An 18,532-nucleotide genomic window follows, 5' to 3' on the forward strand; every position below is an offset into this window, starting at 1 on the left:
CAAGGTAGGAGTTCTGAGAAATCCTACAGGAAACAGCAACAGTATCATGAATCGGAAAGGGTCGAGGAAGCTCGGTACATTGTCTACAATATATGAGAGCTCCCCTAGCAAGGGTTGAGCTTGATTGTTAGCTGTTGGGACAATCCCTTCTTTGTGGTAGTATTTTTCCTTTCTGCAAACTGCGCCCCTTGCAGCCTCTACCCTGTACGTCGGTTTGTTTTGAATGCGGTCGGTTTGAAAGCCCGGTCCCTCCACTAAAAATAAGTATGCCGTGCAACTAAATTGGACTTCTCGAAGGACAGTGTTCGGTGTTTGTCAAATTCGCGGAGAGGAGGTCTTCAGCCGGAATGAATTTTTCGCCCCCAAGTCCTCCCCCAATGTTGAGCTTGCCATCCAGGGTTACAGCTTACAAAAACGCGTCGGGCGGGCCGCCCCTCAAATACGCGGGGATTTGGACAAATGGGGATGATTACATTGCAGTTTACGAACGCCTATGGTAACCCTGCACGTCAGTCCCCCGGATCTGCGAACCGGGTTCAAGACTCTGCCTCACGTAGGGGAAATGGGGCTTTGTGCCCCTTTTGAAACACAGAATACGAGATACTACATAAAGATTCTACTGGCGCCACACGGAGTGTTGCAGGCATTATTTAAGAGGATCATTCTTCCCATCTTGACTCTGTGCGTATTCCTGGTATTGAAATCTAGCCGGCGATCTTCACGTCTCAAGGGCATAACATTACCACTGGCAAAAACCAATCGATCACGGGCTTTCAGCAACTGTTTAAACATCCTATGTGCTCACATCAAAAGCCTAAGAGCTATCGTGGGCTGAGAAAGGCGGGACTGTGCAAATTGGTCGATAAACGGGTTTCTTTTTTCAATGATTCTCTAAGTTTTCACCTGGTTATACGGTGCTGTCAACCGAAAAGAATGAGCCACCTGCATCCGATGCAGCGATACTCATAACCAACATGACTGGGTTTTCCCAGCACCGGTTTTCAAAATCATCTCAAATTGGAATCGTTTCACATTCGCATAAGACTCCTTTCGACCTAGCTAGAAAGAAAAAACGGCAGAAAAAGAGACAGAATTAAAATAAACATCTTTTTAGTATCTCTTTCCCTCTCTGAGGACATCGCCGAATTCTTCAAGCGGGCTTCTGATCAACTTGGTCTCCTTCCACAAGTTGGGGGTCAAGAAACCGTATGTGTTGGCCACAGCGACGAAGGTAGCCTTCAATGTGTTCTCAAGGGTCTTGGTAGATCCGGAGGAAGATGTGTAAATGTCCTGGACACCAGCCAACTGGAGCAGACGCTTGACGGCGGGGGACGCGACGAGACCAGTACCACGCGGAGCAGGGATCAACTGGTTATATACGTTAGTATACCGAATATTCAATAGCCACATTAATCGCAATCGCAAATCAGACGTACTCGAACAGTGACGGAACCACACTTTCCGCTCTCCTTGGTTGGCAGCGAGTGTGGGTCACCGAGGTTGGAACCCCAGTAACCTCTGCGGACAGGAAGGACGCTGAGCTTGGCGATGATGATAGCGGCGCGGATAGCAGTTGCGACTTCCTTGGATGTTTTGATACCGAGACCGACGTGGCCTTCGGAGTCTCCAATGACGACGATAGCCTTGAAGCGGGTTCGCTGACCGGCACGGGTCTGTTTCTGGACGGGTTTGATCTATATCAAAGCATATAGATTAGCATCGATTCAACGTGGCTCCCTGCATCACCTCCCAATATTACAATTCCTCCCACAGTATCGAGTTCGCATAGGTCGCACATCATCGGTCGCGAACTCGGGAAGTATAGATCGGTGTATGTACCTTCATAACCTCATCCTTCAGCTTGGGCAAGAAGAAATCAACAATCTGGTATTCCTTGATTGGCAAGCTGTGCAGATAGATCTGTTCCATGCTGGTGATCTTTCCGGCCTTGACGAGACGGCCGAGCTTAGTGACTGGTTGCCATTCCTTCTCCTCGCTCTTGGGTCCACGACGTCCACGGCGTCCACGGCCACGGCCACGGTCGCCGCGCGAACCAAAGCCTCCACGGGCACCTCCACGGGGAGCGTCAGCCATATTCGATTATGCGGATTGGTGGGTAGGAGAGGGACGAGGAGGTCGAAAGGAAAGGGGCGTGGTTGTTGTCGGCTGGGTTGGAGCTTGTCGTCGTTTCGACCTTCAGTTCGAAAATTGCCCGCCTTTCTTTAGCGATGCGCAGTTTGGGGGAGTAGTGGTGCATTACGTAAGTCTAGGCTAAGCGAGGGTGACTGGAAAGCCCTGGTATCAAACCCTAAGCCCTAAAAGCATCCGAATATAGGAAAGTTTGAGTGGTGATACGGTTAAAGGAGCGTGTCGATAATCGCCGCTTCTTCGCAAAGTGGGAACGATCGGCGTGATACACGCCAGACGCGAAACGGTCACTTGAGCATCTTGGACTCACCCAGCCCAGAGACGGTCTAGCCTTCTGCGCCATTAAAGTCCCCTGACCTGGAAACAATGGCTTAATTGAGAATTTCCATTCTCAGCATCAATCTCTCTAAAGACAAATTCAATCAAAGATGCTGCGCTGGTAAGCTGCATTCTTCCCAGGTACACCCCGGCATACGTCCTAACTTTGCTCCCCCCAGGTATCAAGCTCGATTAGCCCGAAGTCCATTGCTCACGCAGGCCGTTGGAAGCGCGGTGAGTCTGTGTTATGCACATAAGATGGCGATCATAAAGAATGTTCCTATATTTCTAACTTCATCCCTGTGATTGATACAGGTACTTTTCGGAGCCGGAGACGTCCTAGCACAGCAACTTGTCGACCGAGTCGGCATTGAAAATCATAACTATGCCCGAACAGGTCGGATGGTGCTCTACGGTGGTGGTACGCGCGATCTTTTGCCTCTCAGACAATCCTCAGAGCCTAATTGCTTCCTTTAACAGCCATCTTTGGCCCTGCAGCCGTGACTTGGTACAAATTCCTTGTACGAAATGTAGCTCTCAAGAGCCGCACACTCACGTTGGTTGCCAGAGTGTGCAGCGACCAGCTCCTGTTCACTCCGACACACCTCTTCGCTTTCCTGTCTTCGATGTCCGTATTGGAGGGCAATGACCCCGTCGAGAAGCTACGAACCAGCTTCCTGCCAGCATACAAAGCGAACCTGATGCTGTGGCCGTGGGTGCAAGGGGTAAACTTTGCACTCGTACCACTCGAACATCGAGTACTGGTTGTCAACGTTGTAAGCTTGGGTGAGTTCAAGTCCAGAGCTATGCGTCAAGGGCCTCAGTCTAACTCTCGAACAGGATGGAATTGCGTCCTCAGCCTCATCAATAACAAGAAACAGCCGCAGACACTCTAAGAACATCCGAAGTACGGACTCCAATATCATTTCTCCCACCACCCCTTGATCGAAGACACATTCGGCATAGATTCATAGACACCAAAGCCACGACGCCCCGGTAGAAAACGGGGTATACTGCTCAACATCCTTCATAGACATAGATTGCTTCCTCCACGGCACACGCGAGTAATTTGTATTAATAATAGACATTTTTTTCAGAATATGACTTTTGTTGCCTCCAACCTCTCTCCCCGGATTCTCTTTGATTACTAAGCAGATTCATAGCAAACATGGCAAACATAGGATTAGTTAAGCTGAGCTATCTCACCGGCTCCAGACCTCCCGCTTTGGAGGAAAAAAAATCATTTCGCTTGCTGACCCCGAGCTGTTCAAGACTCAAAGAAAACGCGAAAATTCTCATTACTAGCCGACCTCCTGCCTGGAGCAGAGATCCCCCCAATATTCCGCCTAACTTTCTCGTAATCCTCTTTCCCTAGTGAATACGAACCTGCGAAGTGGCAAGGATCTCTCGCCTCGAGCCTTCCTACGCTTCCTCTCCACTATTAATACAGCACTGTCGCTATCAACCCTGATTCACTCTCCGAGACTTGCTTAACGTATTCTAGGAGTTTCTACTCCATCCGCGCATCGATATACCTAGTTCTTCTCCATATTACCGACCCAAAGGAACACACACACAGACTGAGAGGATGGCTGCCGCAGTCGCAGGAAATGTTGTTGCTCCTGTAGCAGATGAGAACATCCCTCCAAATGGAGTCGAATCTGAGATTAAGAAGGATGAAGAGATCACAGTTTTCCACGACCCAAATAATTTCAATGTGAAGCACCCCCTTATGAATGAGTGGACACTCTGGTTCACCAAACCACCAAGTGGCAAGGTATGAGTTGAATCCTCGAAAGCTTTTGATTACTTGTGGATAACAGCTGATTTTGCTCTTTTCATTCTCGTTAGGGTGATAACTGGAACGATCTTTTGAAGGAGGTTGTAACATTTAACTCTGTCGAGGAATTCTGGGGAGTCTATGTGAGTCTTTCAACACCCCATCGCATGTCTCCGGGTGGAATTGCTTATTATCCCATTAGAACAACATAACACCAACCTCCGAACTTGGTCTAAAAGCCGATTACCACCTTTTCAAGAAGGGCGTCCGACCAGAATGGGAGGACCAGCAGAACAAGCATGGCGGCAAATGGTCATTTCAGTTCAAAGATAAGCGCAGTGTCCCTATCGATGAACTCTGGCTCCACTCTCAACTTGCCGCTATTGGCGAGACGCTTGAGAACGATGGCGACAATGAAGTTATGGGTGTTGTGGTGAATGTGCGCAAAGGCTTCTACCGTATTGGTCTTTGGACAAGAACTGTTGGCAAGTTAATTCCGGGTTCTGATGGTCGTTCCGCTGAGAAAAGTCAAGAAATTTTGAAGGCAATTGGACGACGATTCAAGGAGGTATTGAGACTGAAAGACACAGATCAGTTGGAATTTTCTGGCCATACCGATAGCGCCCAATCGGGAAGTACGAGAGCCAAAGCGAAGTTTGTGGTTTGAAAGGAGATTAATATCAAATTTAAAGATTCCGAGGGGAGAACTGGAAAGAATGGGTTGATTTCTGGGCGCTTCATTATGCTTTTTCTGTTCATTGACTACCGTTATGACATACGGGACACAGAGTTTACCCAGGGATGAGTTATGTTATCTAACGATGCGAAATATTGGGGTCTCGCAGATATGCCGACTCCGCTCATAGTTCATCTATTTTAATTTTCTCCTCAAGATTCCCAAGTCCCGTAGCGGTCCTTCAACGGCTTCTCCACAGAGAAGCCAGTCTTCTGGCATGCGTCGGTCTTCGCTCTATTAACCTCTCCAAAATGTAAACGCCTACCAGGCGCCATATCATAGTAATATACAGTCTAACTTGGTAACTTGGAGACCGCAGGTAGCACCCGGCTATCAGTATCAATGGACAACCAACGATCACAACTTGTCTCCAAACACTTGCTTCACAAGTACTTTCTTATTGACTTTCCCCATCGCATTTCGCGGCAACCCACCATCCAATACTCGCATCTCCTGTGGTATCTTGTACGGAGCCAACTTATCTTTCAGCGCGCGGCGCATATCGAGAGCGCTGAACTTTTTCTCTTTCTTGCCGCCATTTGCGCCGCTGAATAACGAAGAGGTGGGATTGAGGACAAGGATGGCAGCAACCTTCTGACCCCATTGTTCAGACGGAAGGCCAACAACGGCAGCCTCGGCGATTTGAGGTCTAGATTGCGGTTAGCAATAGCTTCCTTAAGGTATCGAGGACTGAGGGAACAATAAAAAGCTTGAGGTCTGTTAAGACATGGGTAGGAACTTCTTACAGAGAAAGTAGCTCCCTTTCAACTTCCAAAGCGCTAACTTTCTCTCCTCCGGTCTTGATGATATCCACACTCTTCCGCCCTTGGATGAAGTACATTGGCCCGCGAGCCCAGGACCGGGAACTCTTGCCAGATCCCTGGACAGCCCGCCTGATAGCCACGTCTCCGGTTTTAAACCATTGCCCCTTTCCGTCAGGATCGGGGACGAATTCCTCACTCGTGGCTTTCTCATTTCGCCAGTATTCTTTAAATATTGTCGGGCCACGGAGCTGGATTTCGCCTACCCTCAGGCGACCGTCTTGATCGATTTCTTCTCCTGGCTGGATGACTTCATTGGTGTCTGTGTCAACTAGCCTGGCTTGCACGGACGGTAGCGGCCATCCAACGCTTCCATCTACGCGGTCCGCGAAATCTAAGCTGCAGCTTAGTGCCATGCCGACTTCGGTCATCCCGTAGCGCTCAAGGAGGATATTGCCGCCGCTGAGGTTCGTCCAGGCGGATTTTGTGGGTGTAGGCAGGGCTGCCGAACCGGAGATGTTTAGCCGGAGATGTCGAGGCGATATGGCGACTTTGGCAGCCTCCTGGGTTTCCGGTGGGAGAGTGGCATGGGTAGAGAGAAGGCGGTTATAGATGGTGGGTACAGCGGTGAAAAACGTTATTGGAGCAGTGTTGCCGGCTTGGGATCCGCATTGGGATCGTAGAAATGACGCGGCGAATCTGTTCCAGACGGCAGTAGGGTTAAAGGGAAACATAAACTCGATAGACGATCCAGCAAGAAGCGGCGCCAAGATTGCGTTCACCGTGCCGTGAATGTGATGCAGTGGAAGGAGATGAAGCAGCCGGTCTCGAGGAGAATACTCCCAAGCTTCCACCAGCGATTGTGTTTGCGCCATGAGCGCGGATTGTGGAAGAAGAACACCTTTCTAAGATCCAATTAGCTCAGATGACCATCTTTGAGGGGCCGTAGCTATCCACTGTACCGGCCTGTTCGTCGTCCCCGACGTATAAAGCATCATTCCGCCATTCTGGCTTCGATTCTCGAACTGTAACTCCGAAACGGTGCCTCCTCCAACATTTATCTTGTCAATAATTTCCACAACTGGAACGTTCTCCAAGTCGCCTTCAACAACCTCCTTCGCTTTTGAAGCGTATTTCCCCGTCGCCAACAGTATACCCGCCTGCGAATTGTCCAGGATGTATCTCAACTCCCCTACCGGAAAAGCAGGAGAAAGTGGAAGCGCAATTCCATCCAAAGCGAGAACAGAGAGCAGCGTCACTGTCCGTCCATTTCATCAAACCGTCAGCCATTGTGCCCTTTTCACTTGGCTAACCGGTAAGGCAAACAATACCCACGTAGTCATAGCTATTCTCCGCCAGAAACGCTACAGGGCGTCCTTGCACGCCTCCCACCGCGGGATTCCGTCCTGCGATCTGCAATAACTTCTCCTGCGCTCGGAGGGTATCCCCGAGGAGGTTTCCATAGTTGAAAGTCCGGCCCGAAACACTATGGACGATCGAGGTAGATTTTGGGTCGTGAGACGCCAGGGCCCGGAATAGAGGAAGGTCCGGTAGCGTCGAAAGCTCTCGCCGGGTTCGGGGAGTGGGAACGCGGATCGAAGTCGCGGAATAAAGAATTGACCTTAATTGCGATTCGCGGCAGCGTGCCACGAGAGGACCGGGGTAGCTCAGCATGGTAGAGGGTAGGTTGTCGGAAGGAAAGAGGTTCGGGCTATAAAGTCATGCTGAATATTACGTCCAACCTGCTGAGGTTTTGAGACGAAAGAAGAAAAAAAAAAAAAGGCCCTATCATTGGAGGCGATGTCATAAGAAAAGCGTAGGGCTGTTCGTCGCCGGCATTGAAAAGCGCAAACTAAAAATTCCACTGCCAAGTCAAGCGCCGAACCTCCGCTGCTCCACCCGGCGACAGTTGAAAGAAGCTCTTGCATAACAACAAGACCAACCTTCATCTCTCCGCTCGCTCTCGTCCCGGCCATTCCAATACCTCCACCATCGCACGACCCTTAACTCCAATGCTCCGCCCTCTTTCGCTCCTCCGCCAGCATCGTCTGTCGCTCCTCCGCTCTGTCTGCAGCATGTCCGCTCCGCCCGCAGGTTCCGCCGCCCCAACACCCTCAAACACGCCGATGGAAGACGCAATCCGAGCAAAGGTACGATAAAACCCACCATTCCATAGACAGAACCATTTCGGATAGCAAGACAATACTAACCCGCCCGCAGATCCAAGCAGCCCTTTTCCCCACCACCCTCACGATCCGCAACGACTCACACAAACACGCTCACCACGCTCCGATGCGCGGGGTGACTTCCAAAGAAACGCATTTCAAGTACACACCCTTCCCCACAGCTAGGCCATTCTATGCTCCCGGCAGGAGAACGATTGGGGGTAAATTTTTTGTGCTAATTTTGCCTATTTCGCGCCGGCTCCAGTGTGACGATAGTTTCCTCCGCGTTCGCATCTAAACCGCAACCTGCGCGGCACAGGATGGTGTATAGTTTGCTAAAGGATGAAATGGCGCAAGAGGGAGGGATACATGCGCTGCAATTGAGGACGAAGACGCCTGAGGAAGAGGCGAGAGAAACTAGGCCAACGACTCAGTAGTGAAAAGGGGTGGCGCCGGGGCTACTCGGGGAAACGACGACAGCACTCCAGGGCGAATGACATAATTATGGATGGGATCATAGCGAACTCGAAGCCTGATATATGGAAGCTGGCGTGGAATGAGCCGTTTTTGGATATCATGGCAATGTCGGTGTTGCTGTCGTATGTATAATTTGACGATGACATGTTTTGTATAGATCACACGTCTCATGATAGAAATGAACCCGTCTCTACGGAGCTCCTGGGGTCCCTATTCCTCCTCAGTCCATACCATTGCAAGTAGCCACATAAGGAGTGTGACGAACCCAAACAGAACTTGGAACTAATTCGATTAGGACACTATGAACAATGCGCCATAACCCGTCCCAGAACAGCGAAAAAAACAAAAAAAACCAATTTTAATACAATCAAAAGGATGCATGAGAATGCGCAGAATAGGCAGGCAGCAGCAAGGATTATAAAGTAGTAAAAGGAAATGCAAACCCCAACAGGCAAAAGGCTCATAAGCCAAAGGTACCTATGCATCTGGAAAGACAACGGGGGAGCCATGAATGAAACGAGTGCGGGAGCTGAACCGACGATCCCGGTTCAGAGGACGGCCAATAAGGAAAACATGAACAAAAGAGCGTGATTGATGACGGGTAACATTATAATCTATTGCAAAGGACGGGGGTATAAACGGGGAAGTGGGGAGGAATAGCCAGGGGTGGGTTGGGGGGTTAAAGTCGGGATTCCCGGTGTCGCAGAGGCCTTCAGAAAATACAGATATCCATGGCGTTAAACCAATCCCTTTTCAAAACAACCCATAAAAAGAACACAGAATGCCAAATATGTGCATATAGACGGAGACACCAACGGCCGTGTACATTTTACTATTTTTTGGTGACGACAACCGCAACCACAACCACAACCACAATGATGATGATGATGAGAACTGTTGCAAATCAGTAACCGACCTCAGGGCTCCAAAAGTGTCCGAGTACTTACGACAAATGAGGAGACACCACCACTTCTTCCGGTTGCGGGCGCGAGCCTTCTCGATAGCTCCACCAATTTCTTCGTTAGCTTTGGTCACATTGGCGAAAACTTCCTCTCCCGCCTCGTCGATCTGAGTAACAGCTGCCTCTTGCTGGACAACCAGAGCATCAAGGTCCTGGAACATTTGGGCCAATTCCACAAAGTCTCTTTCAATCTTTTGAATCTCCTCGTGTCTGGCCCGCACCATTTGCGACACTTTCTGCGCATCCCCTCGTCTATCGCTTTGGATCAACTAAGTGGAGAATTAGCACCATGCGAGACCCAAAAAAAAAAAAAAAAAAAAAAAGAAAAGAAAAAGAAAAGAAAAGACAAAATCAAGCGATAACAACTGCGATAGACTTACAGCTTGACTGAAAATTTGCTGGTTTGAAGTGTCCCGAACGGCCTCCTGGACCTCTTCTTCCGTCGCATCAGGTCTCACTATTCTGTACTGTCTGGCCATCTGGGTCTCAGACTCCTTCCTGAATGACTGTTGAACTTGCTGGTATTGTTCGACAGCCGCCTTCAATCTCCGTTCCACTTTTCCGATTTGTGGGGCATTGCGCGGGGAGCCAGCATCAGGCATTCGTTTGATGGTCTTCATACGTTCAATGAGATTGCGGTAAAGGTTCTTTGTCTGGGTAGCCAGCTCATCTGCCTCGGCTCGAATTGCGTTCTCCCGTACGGGGTCGACGTCACTGAGCAGGCGCCTATGTAATGTATCGATTTGCCCGATATAATTCTCAACAGTGTTGACACCATTATCGATGTCTCTGCACTGGTCTAAGATAGCATTGGGGTTGGGAGCACTGGGTTGACCGTAGCCAGGGTTTGCTGGCATAGGGCTCATTTCTACACCATGATATTAGAAAACCATACATCTAGGAGATTGGTCATGATCGAGAACATGACATAGCACTTTCTGCATACCATAGTTTGATTGGCTCTCATAGCCTCCCTGGTTGTATGTATCTTGCCGTGCTGTGTAAGGGTCGTATTGGCCGTAGCCATAGCCGTCGTTATAGCCTGGTCGCTAGAACAAGCCAAGATTAGTACATAACTAGATCTAAATGTGCCAATTCCACGACCGGAGGGCCTGGATGACGAGCATAAGAGCATGTTGGAGCGCATCCTCTGTCCCAGGACAATGGACTTACACTCATGGTGTCGCCGAATGTATGGTGGAAGGAAAAGGTATGGTCTGGACTGGGCTGGTCGTGGCTGTTATATCGAGAGGATGCTGACGCGAAGAAAACGAACTCAATCAAAAGTGATAAGAGTTCTTGAAATTAAAAGACGTAATGAGAACGATCGTGTCGTCAAAGGCTAGAGAGGGCGGACAAAGAGACGCGGGAGGAGAAGCGAGTGAGAGCCGGAGCTGACGAAAAGGAGAAAAGAAAGGTAGAAAGAAAGAAAGAGGGGGAATTGAAGATGGAAACAAACCCCGATCGAGGTGAGTTGTAGCCTATTCCTCAATGACGAGTAGAAATAAAAGCTGGCGAAGGAAGAACAAGTAGCAGAAAAGAAGAAGAAGAAGAAGAGAGACGTCGGCAGGAGATGGGTTGACAGGCGGGCGGTGGATGGACAAGACGGGGAGTTCGAGATGGAGGGTGGAAAAGGAGATTTCGCAAAGTTACTAGTTTCACGCTGGGCGCCGAGCTGACAGGCCCATTACGCGGCGAAACCGCAGTGAAAATTACGCCAATACGGAGCACCTCCCTTCAAGTTGATTTCAGAGTGCCCGATCAGGTTTAGTTGCCAAGTGAAACGGGGGCCGAGTGGATCCGACGGCGCAGGATCTGACTGCCCGCTAGCCATATTTGGACTAGCGCCGCGCGAGGTATAGGGCTGTGCGCTGCGATTACCTAAGCGAAGCCTCTGCGCGGCTCCCAAGAACTCTCTTTCGGCGCTTTTGTTCCACGCAGCAGGCGTCGCAGCAGGAATCGTCAAACGCCCCAGGCTGCATCATTCTGCGCGAGGAGTGTCAACGCTGCCTCCAACCGCATTGACGCAAGCCGTGAAGGCATGTGCAATCTGTGGAATCAGGGTCGCCAGCCAAACCATAGATGTTCCCTCGTGTGGACTGTTCCTGGAACTGCTCGCTGGGATCGAGAACCCCGTCGCCGACATCTTCTCTGGTCCTGTGGTTCGCGGTGGGGTCGAAAAAAATCTCAATCAGCACAACCTCTGGAGCTCACAAAACGCCTTCACCGATCTTGCCTCTCCGCCGTTGGCCAGCGCGTTGCCCCCCCGTGTGGGACCGGCCAATGAGGCTCTGGCGGGCTCTGAGCCTCAAAGGCGAACTCACTTGGAATGTTCTGTGGGGTAACGAGCGGTCAGCCGATGCCCCAATCACCACCATACCTGCAGGCTCTTTTGGCGCCCACGATCTGAAAATAGCTGCCGTCCATGCAGGCCACCAGACTCTCGCCCAAGGCCAGAAAAGGTTTTCGCTTCATGTTTGACATGCAACCGCGCGATGCCTAAATATAACCTTGTTTCAACCTCCATGTACGGCTTGAAAGGATTGGAGGGGATGGGTGAGGTGAGTGGCACCTGTTACCTCCTCAGGCCCCAAGGATCCCCGCTGTGGGAAAACTGAACTCTCCAACAGTGCCTTGACAGGCGGTCATTGTTTGCCTACTGAGGGCAATGCTTTCATGAAGGTGCAGCAGAAAAGCTTAAATCCAATTCTGTTGATCACAACTTAATCCATTTTATCTGTATCTCAACTACATTCCCATCAACGCCAATAAATAAATCATCAGTCGTTATTGGTATGAAGATGGAGTGCTTGCCTGCCCTCACCGCTATAATCGAGACCAGCCGAACCAAAAAAAATCAAAGGTCAATGTTAGGAGGGGGAAAAAAAAAGGAAGGAAAAGAAAAGAAAAAGGGTGCACCGCACAGGAAATCTTCGAAATTCTGCTTTAATCTTCTCGCACCAACACCTGGACAACGGCGTCACCATCGGGAACAGGCAAGAAGTAATCCTTCTTGGGCACCACATCCCTCACCGTTGTCTCAAAGAGTTCAATCCTTCCCCCAAATCTCCTGATTAGACTTGAGATTATGAGGTATAATTCGGCATATGCGAGGCTATACGTATTCGAATACCACATCAGCTATCACTTTCAGCCGATTCGAATGTGCTATGTCTGTTGTGAAGGGGGAAAGGGGGAGAATAAGAGAGCGTACTTGATACCGATACATTGCCGCGAGCCCTTAGAGAAAGTCATTAGATACGGATCTAGATGTCTATGTCGTTTCCCGTCCTGATCAAGCCATCGCTCAGGAATAAATTTGCTTGAATCAGGAAAGATTTCGGGATTATGATGGATCAAGTACGATGTCATCCCCACGGGAGTACCGGCAGGAATCACATGCTTGATGTGATTTTCCTGATCGGATGCTGGTTCAAATATCAGTGGTTCATAGGGTGAGATGCGCTGGGAGCGGGAAATCACGCCATAGGACAGCCGTAGACCCTCTGCGACGACCGCGCTGTGAACTTGGAAAGTCAGCTTCCCCCTTCAGGCATAAAAAGCAACCGGGATCACTTATCAAATATGGAAGATTCTCCAAAGTTGTTACCGATGGGAGGATAGATGGGTCAGGAATAGCCTCTTCAAGCTCTTTGCGCAACTTCTCTAGAACCGCCGGATGGGCCAGGATATAGAAGGTTATCACGGAGAGCGCTGTGAAATCGATTAGGAGACCCAGTCTCGGCAAATATATAAGGGCGAGTTGCAATTAACTTACACCATCCAACTGTCTCGGTGCCAGCACCGACGATAAGCTGCCCTTCCTGTTTGAGACGTGTAAAGGTCTTTTCCTGTGGTGGAAGACTTCCCGTGAGAAGTTCATGAAAAATCGTATTATGGCCTTTCTCGTTCCCGTTGCTAACACCATCCATGACATCCTTCACCTGCTTTGATATTTCCTGCCAGTTATATCAGCATGTACCCCAAGCTGACCCCGAATCATTTGATGCGCTGTTCGTACCATTTGAAACTCCATAGCTGCAGCAAGGTTCGCATCTAATACCCTAAGGACAGATCTGTGATATCATTGTTAGGCGAGATCATGCAGAGCACTTGGTCCCGAATTGACGCACATAGGTATCATCTTAGAAATAGTGCGAATCCATGGGAATTGCTTTGAATGCGTTGCCACCATCAAGCCTTTAACTAGGGTCACGCGGAAATTCCTTTCGAAGTACGGGTTGGAGGGACACACGAAATTCGTGCATGTTCCAAACGCATATTCCGTCGCAACGTCGCTAGTAATTGCACTATACGCATCGGACAAGGAGACAGGCCTGCCAGAGCCTGCAGTTGCCTGGATTAGGGAACATAGGGTGTCGATTTTTTTGGTGATTAGAGGCTCAAGCTGCGTGACAGAAGCCTTTGAGAAGAATCGTCTTAAGGCAGAACGTCGGAGGCGGTGGTGGTAGTGATCCGCAGTTCCGAAAAGACTCTATATTTATGGCACAAATTGGTACCTCGATCGAATCGAGGGCGTCATCAAATACTCACCTTCGGAAGCCTGTTTTGAAGAGTTAGCTGATATACAACGTAAGCTCGGACCAACAGGGGGCAAGATGACGAACCCAAATTGTGATGCATAAAACACATATTTGTCTCTCCTTTTCCCGCCGCCAGCGTAAAGGGTGTCGATGAAAGCAGGATCATTGATATGAAGCTCATGTGGGCTAATACGAACGATGGGGCCTAGAGTTCGAACCAGCCTCAATCAGCGGCAGAGTATCTCCACAATTTTGCTCGTAAGGGACGGACCGTATCTCTCGTGCATGCGCTGGATCTCGAATGTATACTGGCCGCCCCTGATTCCATCATGATAATACTCGTACCAGAGCGTCAAGGCCGCCAGTTTCGGTCCGGGGAATTTAGCAAGAGGATGGAGAAACAGCCTGTAGACAGAGAGGCCAGACAGCGCAAAAACCACAAGTAGACACAGCACCGCGAAAGGATGCTGTGGAATAAACTGCACGATCTCAGCCAGGAGTGCCATTTTCAGGACTCTGGAGACCATCAGAAATCGGCGAGCATTGAAAGCAAAGGATTGTGTCGCATGATGGGAGACGTTGCATCCTAAGTACTTTTTTACGATGAAGCTGCAAAATGCACTGGTGACTGTGTCTTCTCTCCGTCCGGCTATATTGAGGGCGAATTAGCCTTCCAATCCCTGCGTCAACGTGGGGACGGGGAAACCTAAGCCGTCGACGCGAAAAGAGACTCGGGCCATTTCGGTGGAAGGTTCTGTCTCCGTGCTGGCAACATCATCTTATTTGACTCCAGGCCACTGGTAGTTAGCTCGTAGTTAGCCCACATGCATCCTAATTTGGCCAGGGCCTTTTTCCCTTTTTTTTCTTTTTTTTCTCTCCCTCCCACGAGCCACGATCTCAGCTTCCTGGTCTACTATTGTCCGCAAGCAGTGGTTGAATCACTCCTTCGTCTTTGTCTGTATGTTGTCCCAGAGGGAGAGAGACAGGGAGAGGGCGGGCAGGGAGAAAGAGAGGGACAAATCAATGTGAAAGCCCAGCACCAACAAGGTGGGCAGGTTAACTTCTCGTGAACTAATGCCGGCCCCCTGGAGACAAGCCGGGGTGACTTGTCTCGTCTAAATCCTGCGTAACTTGCAGCTATCCGGCTCCGCGGTTTCCGCTGCACCAATTAATGGAGAGAGCCGTCGCTTAAAAGCATTGCATCTGTCCAGATGCATCCCGGGCCTACGAATGAAACACACCCACATTCTCCTAGAGGTACGGAGTACGGAGTACATAACGCATATTTCTCCGTTCACTTGCAGGTACCCGGGATCTTGGATTGAGAAATCTCTTCGGGACAATCTTAACAGCTCAACTCCGGCGCCATACCGCGCGCCCCAACTAGGTTCGACCAGCGGGGAATTCCAGAGCAACAACTGGCGAATCTTTAAAAGCTCAGAAGCCAAACACGCGCAGCAGATGGTCGGGATATCCTTCTTTCTTTAGAATCCCCGACTCTTGCTCAAAGGCACCAACAAAGAAGTTGTTGACTGAGAATGGTGAGACGCGGACAATGAAAGACTCGCTTGACCTTTAAAATGACGAAGCCCGTGGCCCCCAGCGTCCCGATGGATACCGCGACTTGTCGTGTCACTGCTCTGCGTATGCTATGTGTACTCCGTACACACGATCACCACTTTTAGAGATTTTGCCGAATTAGAGAAGATGGAACAAGCGGGGAGAGAGAAGTATACGCGCTCCTAGTCCAACTCCTACCTATTCCTACGCATGGGTCAATTCCATGTGAGTTAACATCATTTGTTCAGGACTCCTATCCCAGCCGACAAATAAGGATCTCGGTGAGTGTGGTTCATCCGGGACAAAAGCCTGCATGCGCCTGGTCAAAGGCCACCAGGTCCGATACAAACGGGTGGTTTCAGGCAACCTGTGAATGCGAAGGTGGCCATTGATAGATAGGTACGCATTGCAGGGTCACGGTCGAGGTCTAGAGGTGGTGAAGCAAGAGACTGCAGACGTGTGCGATCGCCGACCCCTTAAACGCCTCAATTTATGTGATTGACGCTGTGTGAGTTTCTTATTCCTGACATGTCGCATCTCTAAATGAGATGGCAAATTTTTGATAAGGGACAATGATCCAATGGAGTGGAAAAGCTCTTCTCCATCCTCGGAAGTATGCAGGACGTTTTCATCGAGATTTATCCGAGTTAGCCCAAAAGCAAATCTGCCCCCCTGGTGGCCACAGCTGATGATGCTGAGGGCAAGTTATACTCGACAAAGCCTCGGGAGCACTGCCGTCAAATGCATGTACGGCTATGCTTGCCTGGAGTTCGAAATTCCATACCAGCCGTTACCTCTGTTATGAACATCGAGCCACCTCCCGCAGGCCATTTACACCCACCCCTTAGGAATATTAAGCCTGGCAATATGAAATATCTATATTGTCTTTCCGCTATGTATAATGGGGGAACTTCAACAATAACAATACACTCCTCTTTGTTAAAAGTCAAACCCAGCTCGCCAATCTCAATGTGTCTATAGCCCCAGAATATGCTTGCTCAAAGAACCACCAATGCCCAACATGCTTAATCTCCCTTCTTCCCCCATCGCCGAGTTTCGTCGCCATTTTCCCAATCACGTTCCACATATCCCAGCCGTTTCTTAACTTCAACGATGGTATGAGTATCTCCTGTGTTCTTGCCAAGGTTGTCGCTTAATTTCACAGCCGGCCTGCCTCCAGCGCTGGACACCTTGATTACGATATTGAGTGGTACAGACTTCCTACCATCCGACAAATTTGTGAAATCATCTGTGGCGCAAACGAGATGTTCAGCAACCGGACCGTGGGAAAATGGGAAAAAAGCTTTGAACTTACTTGTGAGGAAAGTCCCGACTCCAAACACGGGACGAAATCCGGCTTCTTCCGCAATGACTTTGTAATCCAAGCACAGCTGGATGTTCAAAGAATCAGAGAAAACAAGGGTCTTCTTATCCTTGATTCCCTGCTTGTCATAAAAGTCTCTCAGCATTTTGACAAAATATACTGGGTCACCCGAGTCTTGGCGTATGCCAGTGAAAACCTCTGCGTACGTTTTCGTAGGCTCGCGGCCGCCGGATTCGATCGGAGCAGCAACTGGCGGCTGTGTTTCGGCCAAACCACCAGTTCCACTTAGGTTCCCTTCTGATGACGGGAGCGTACTGTCCGAACCTTCAGCGGCAGCCGTGTACACGGGTATCCGCTTGCTAAAGGCATCTAGGAATACAGGTGTCCCGAACGTATCGGTTAAAGCGACCCCGAGAACCTAGCATTTGCGCCAATTTTGATTGTGTCAGAAAAAAAAATCAAGGGTTCAGGTGGCTGGCATAACGAGTTGATCGACTCACCCCTTCGCCAAAACAGCCAAGCCAATATCTCAGTGCAAGCTCATTTGCATTTTCATAGTTATCAGTGATGGCTGCTATCCCCATGTACCATTCATGGGCAACGGTGCCAACTGGTTGCACACCATACTTCATGGCAAAATGAACGTTGCTGCTTCCGGAGAATGATCCTGTCCATCCTTCTTCGCGGCTTTTCTCCGCAGCCCGACACAATCCGCGCATCACCAGATCTTGGGTATGGTAATCTCGTCTTCTTCTGGTTCCAAACTCGGAAAACGTGCATTCCTGCTCAAGTAACGCGCAACCTTTCCGGAAAGCTTTCTCTTCCTGTTGATGATAATCCCAATCTCGATCACACCATTTGAAGTATGCCTCACTCGTTATCGCAAGGAGCGGAATTTCGTAGAGGATGGTTTCAACCCAAAGGCCCTTGACGGACATTGTGACATCCCCAATGTCCGAATCGGCTCCGGTGTCATCAATAGGCACGAAGTCAACATGCACTTGCTCCGATGGCCTGAAGCAAAAGGTGGATAGGTATCTCAAGTACGCAGGGTTGAAGTATGCACAGTTTGCCTTGAGAAATTCGAGCTCCTCGGGTGTCAGCGAGATATTTGAAAGTTCTATCACGGACAGTCTACATTAGCTTCTCTACTTCAGTTGGGAACATTCCCCAAATTCGAACAGGCACTCCAAAAGACTCACTATCTATCTGCGCCTTTAGCCACCTGAACGCCTCTCTTGTAAACTTCATGTCCTTAGTCCGGTTCGTGTAGGCATAGGTGACCTCTGGCAAGCATGTGAGTCATGGTGGGTTCTCGCTAAATTGCAAATTATAGGATAAAGTCATAAAAGAAGAGAAAATGATATACCAGAATCAGGAAAGTATTTGAGAATGGCACATTGCATCGTTAATTTGTATAAATCTGTGTCAAGCAGCGAGAATATCCCCTCTGGGGGAGGGTGCCGCTCATCGGTTCCCATCTTTAAAGCTAGGGCGAGCTCCTAGAGCGACTGATGGCGATTGGACTACTAAAAATTAGAGCTGAGCTGAGGCCGGAAGAATAGGCTGCGCGTCCAGGAAGCTAGGACGCTCTTTCAGAAAACTGTCAGGAATTCTGTCGAGAGAGTTGAAACCCCGCCGGCACAATTGCAATGGAGAATCTCCCCCACATCCGGTGTCGCAGGCGGGTATCATGACATCGGAGCAGACGCCGCCTGTTGTTTGCTCTGTTTGCAGCCGATGGTGGCTGGTGCGGGC

The 18,532-nt window shown here is 49.7% G+C and overlaps 10 protein-coding genes across 11 annotated transcripts; 5 read left to right on the plus strand and 5 right to left on the minus strand.

The window, feature by feature from the left end:
* Positions 1–644: 644 nt before the first annotated feature.
* CIMG_08094 (40S ribosomal protein S2) lies at positions 645–2,218 on the minus strand. Its single transcript, XM_001240930.2, has 3 exons — positions 1,840–2,218; positions 1,437–1,694; positions 645–1,368 (listed from the first exon to the last, which is right to left on the minus strand). Exons 1-3 carry the CDS (start codon positions 2,092–2,094, stop codon positions 1,111–1,113), a joined length of 771 nt encoding a protein of 256 aa, XP_001240931.1. The 5' UTR covers positions 2,095–2,218; the 3' UTR covers positions 645–1,110.
* Positions 2,219–2,433: 215 nt separating this feature from the next.
* CIMG_08093 (protein sym1) lies at positions 2,434–3,584 on the plus strand. The gene is made up of 5 exons (XM_001240929.2): positions 2,434–2,587; positions 2,646–2,700; positions 2,782–2,887; positions 2,947–3,252; positions 3,307–3,584. The coding sequence occupies exons 1-5, from the start codon at positions 2,577–2,579 to the stop codon at positions 3,360–3,362; spliced, it is 534 nt and encodes a 177-aa protein (XP_001240930.1). The 5' UTR covers positions 2,434–2,576; the 3' UTR covers positions 3,363–3,584.
* A 127-nt stretch (positions 3,585–3,711) lies between these two features.
* Positions 3,712–5,140, plus strand: CIMG_08092 (eukaryotic translation initiation factor 4E-1). The gene is made up of 3 exons (XM_001240928.2): positions 3,712–4,243; positions 4,318–4,389; positions 4,449–5,140. The coding sequence occupies exons 1-3, from the start codon at positions 4,055–4,057 to the stop codon at positions 4,911–4,913; spliced, it is 726 nt and encodes a 241-aa protein (XP_001240929.1). The 5' UTR covers positions 3,712–4,054; the 3' UTR covers positions 4,914–5,140.
* Positions 5,093–7,417, minus strand: CIMG_08091 (AMP-binding enzyme; the record flags this gene model as incomplete). Its single annotated transcript, XM_001240927.2, has 4 exons — positions 5,093–5,631; positions 5,729–6,648; positions 6,706–7,001; positions 7,075–7,417. 4 exons carry the CDS (start codon positions 7,415–7,417, stop codon positions 5,340–5,342), a joined length of 1,851 nt encoding a protein of 616 aa, XP_001240928.2. The 3' UTR covers positions 5,093–5,339.
* A 245-nt stretch (positions 7,418–7,662) lies between these two features.
* Positions 7,663–8,581, plus strand: CIMG_12090 (BolA domain-containing protein). Its single transcript, XM_004445045.1, has 3 exons — positions 7,663–7,893; positions 7,964–8,070; positions 8,174–8,581. Exons 1-3 carry the CDS (start codon positions 7,819–7,821, stop codon positions 8,343–8,345), a joined length of 354 nt encoding a protein of 117 aa, XP_004445102.1. The 5' UTR covers positions 7,663–7,818; the 3' UTR covers positions 8,346–8,581.
* A 74-nt stretch (positions 8,582–8,655) lies between these two features.
* Positions 8,656–10,924, minus strand: CIMG_08090 (syntaxin 1B/2/3). The gene is made up of 5 exons (XM_001240926.2): positions 10,520–10,924; positions 10,293–10,395; positions 9,727–10,214; positions 9,333–9,615; positions 8,656–9,279 (listed from the first exon to the last, which is right to left on the minus strand). The coding sequence occupies exons 1-5, from the start codon at positions 10,523–10,525 to the stop codon at positions 9,218–9,220; spliced, it is 942 nt and encodes a 313-aa protein (XP_001240927.1). The 5' UTR covers positions 10,526–10,924; the 3' UTR covers positions 8,656–9,217.
* Positions 10,925–11,345: 421 nt separating this feature from the next.
* On the plus strand, positions 11,346–12,641 carry CIMG_12089 (uncharacterized protein). Its single transcript, XM_012358559.1, has 2 exons — positions 11,346–11,907; positions 11,977–12,641. The coding sequence occupies exon 1, from the start codon at positions 11,429–11,431 to the stop codon at positions 11,825–11,827; it is 399 nt and encodes a 132-aa protein (XP_012213982.1). The 5' UTR covers positions 11,346–11,428; the 3' UTR covers positions 11,828–11,907; positions 11,977–12,641.
* On the minus strand, positions 12,030–14,519 carry CIMG_08088. Of its 2 annotated transcripts, XM_004445046.1 has the most exons (9): positions 14,162–14,519; positions 13,975–14,095; positions 13,901–13,910; positions 13,480–13,841; positions 13,368–13,422; positions 13,125–13,305; positions 12,927–13,060; positions 12,561–12,868; positions 12,032–12,461 (listed from the first exon to the last, which is right to left on the minus strand). In XM_004445046.1, the coding sequence occupies exons 1-9, from the start codon at positions 14,415–14,417 to the stop codon at positions 12,293–12,295; spliced, it is 1,596 nt and encodes a 531-aa protein (XP_004445103.1). In that variant the 5' UTR covers positions 14,418–14,519; the 3' UTR covers positions 12,032–12,292. The 2 variants fall into 2 exon arrangements, with proteins under 2 accessions (XP_004445104.1, XP_004445103.1); XM_004445047.1 differs by having other exon boundaries at positions 12,030–12,868.
* Positions 14,520–15,470: 951 nt separating this feature from the next.
* On the plus strand, positions 15,471–15,823 carry CIMG_08087 (uncharacterized protein; the record flags this gene model as incomplete). Its single annotated transcript, XM_001240923.1, has 2 exons — positions 15,471–15,534; positions 15,699–15,823. The coding sequence occupies 2 exons, from the start codon at positions 15,471–15,473 to the stop codon at positions 15,821–15,823; spliced, it is 189 nt and encodes a 62-aa protein (XP_001240924.1).
* Positions 15,824–16,475: 652 nt separating this feature from the next.
* On the minus strand, positions 16,476–18,415 carry CIMG_08086 (nicotinate phosphoribosyltransferase; the record flags this gene model as incomplete). The annotated part of the gene is made up of 4 exons (XM_001240922.2): positions 18,144–18,415; positions 17,977–18,060; positions 17,275–17,894; positions 16,476–17,192 (listed from the first exon to the last, which is right to left on the minus strand). The coding sequence occupies exons 1-4, from the start codon at positions 18,253–18,255 to the stop codon at positions 16,476–16,478; spliced, it is 1,533 nt and encodes a 510-aa protein (XP_001240923.2). The 5' UTR covers positions 18,256–18,415.
* Positions 18,416–18,532: the final 117 nt, after the last annotated feature.

Source organism: Coccidioides immitis, assembly GCF_000149335.2.
Source record: "Coccidioides immitis RS genomic scaffold supercont3.3, whole genome shotgun sequence".
Classification (NCBI taxonomy): Eukaryota; Fungi; Ascomycota; class Eurotiomycetes; order Onygenales; family Onygenaceae; genus Coccidioides; species Coccidioides immitis.

Coding starts and splice junctions, on each gene's coding strand:
- CIMG_08094 (XM_001240930.2), bottom strand. CDS start 2,094: ATGGCTGACGCTCCCCGTGGAGGTGCCCGTGGAGGCTTTGGTTCGCGC. Junction 1,695..1,839: donor TGAAGGATGAGGTTATGAAG/GTACATACACCG, acceptor GCTTTGATATAG/ATCAAACCCGTCCAGAAACA. Junction 1,369..1,436: donor GTGGTTCCGTCACTGTTCGA/GTACGTCTGATT, acceptor GTATATAACCAG/TTGATCCCTGCTCCGCGTGG.
- CIMG_08093 (XM_001240929.2), top strand. Junction 2,888..2,946: donor GATGGTGCTCTACGGTGGTG/GTACGCGCGATC, acceptor TTCCTTTAACAG/CCATCTTTGGCCCTGCAGCC. Junction 3,253..3,306: donor TGTCAACGTTGTAAGCTTGG/GTGAGTTCAAGT, acceptor ACTCTCGAACAG/GATGGAATTGCGTCCTCAGC.
- CIMG_08088 (XM_004445046.1), bottom strand. CDS start 14,417: ATGGTCTCCAGAGTCCTGAAAATGGCACTCCTGGCTGAGATCGTGCAG. Junction 14,096..14,161: donor GCGCATGCACGAGAGATACG/GTCCGTCCCTTA, acceptor TTCGAACTCTAG/GCCCCATCGTTCGTATTAGC. Junction 13,423..13,479: donor ATTTCTAAGATGATACCTAT/GTGCGTCAATTC, acceptor ATGATATCACAG/ATCTGTCCTTAGGGTATTAG.
- CIMG_08090 (XM_001240926.2), bottom strand. Junction 9,616..9,726: donor AGCAAATTTTCAGTCAAGCT/GTAAGTCTATCG, acceptor TTCTCCACTTAG/TTGATCCAAAGCGATAGACG. Junction 9,280..9,332: donor GTGGTGTCTCCTCATTTGTC/GTAAGTACTCGG, acceptor GATTTGCAACAG/TTCTCATCATCATCATCATT.
- CIMG_08092 (XM_001240928.2), top strand. CDS start 4,055: ATGGCTGCCGCAGTCGCAGGAAATGTTGTTGCTCCTGTAGCAGATGAG. Junction 4,244..4,317: donor CCAAACCACCAAGTGGCAAG/GTATGAGTTGAA, acceptor CATTCTCGTTAG/GGTGATAACTGGAACGATCT. Junction 4,390..4,448: donor AGGAATTCTGGGGAGTCTAT/GTGAGTCTTTCA, acceptor TTATCCCATTAG/AACAACATAACACCAACCTC.
- CIMG_12090 (XM_004445045.1), top strand. CDS start 7,819: ATGTCCGCTCCGCCCGCAGGTTCCGCCGCCCCAACACCCTCAAACACG. Junction 7,894..7,963: donor AAGACGCAATCCGAGCAAAG/GTACGATAAAAC, acceptor ACCCGCCCGCAG/ATCCAAGCAGCCCTTTTCCC. Junction 8,071..8,173: donor TCCAAAGAAACGCATTTCAA/GTACACACCCTT, acceptor CGCCGGCTCCAG/TGTGACGATAGTTTCCTCCG.
- CIMG_12089 (XM_012358559.1), top strand. CDS start 11,429: ATGTTCCCTCGTGTGGACTGTTCCTGGAACTGCTCGCTGGGATCGAGA.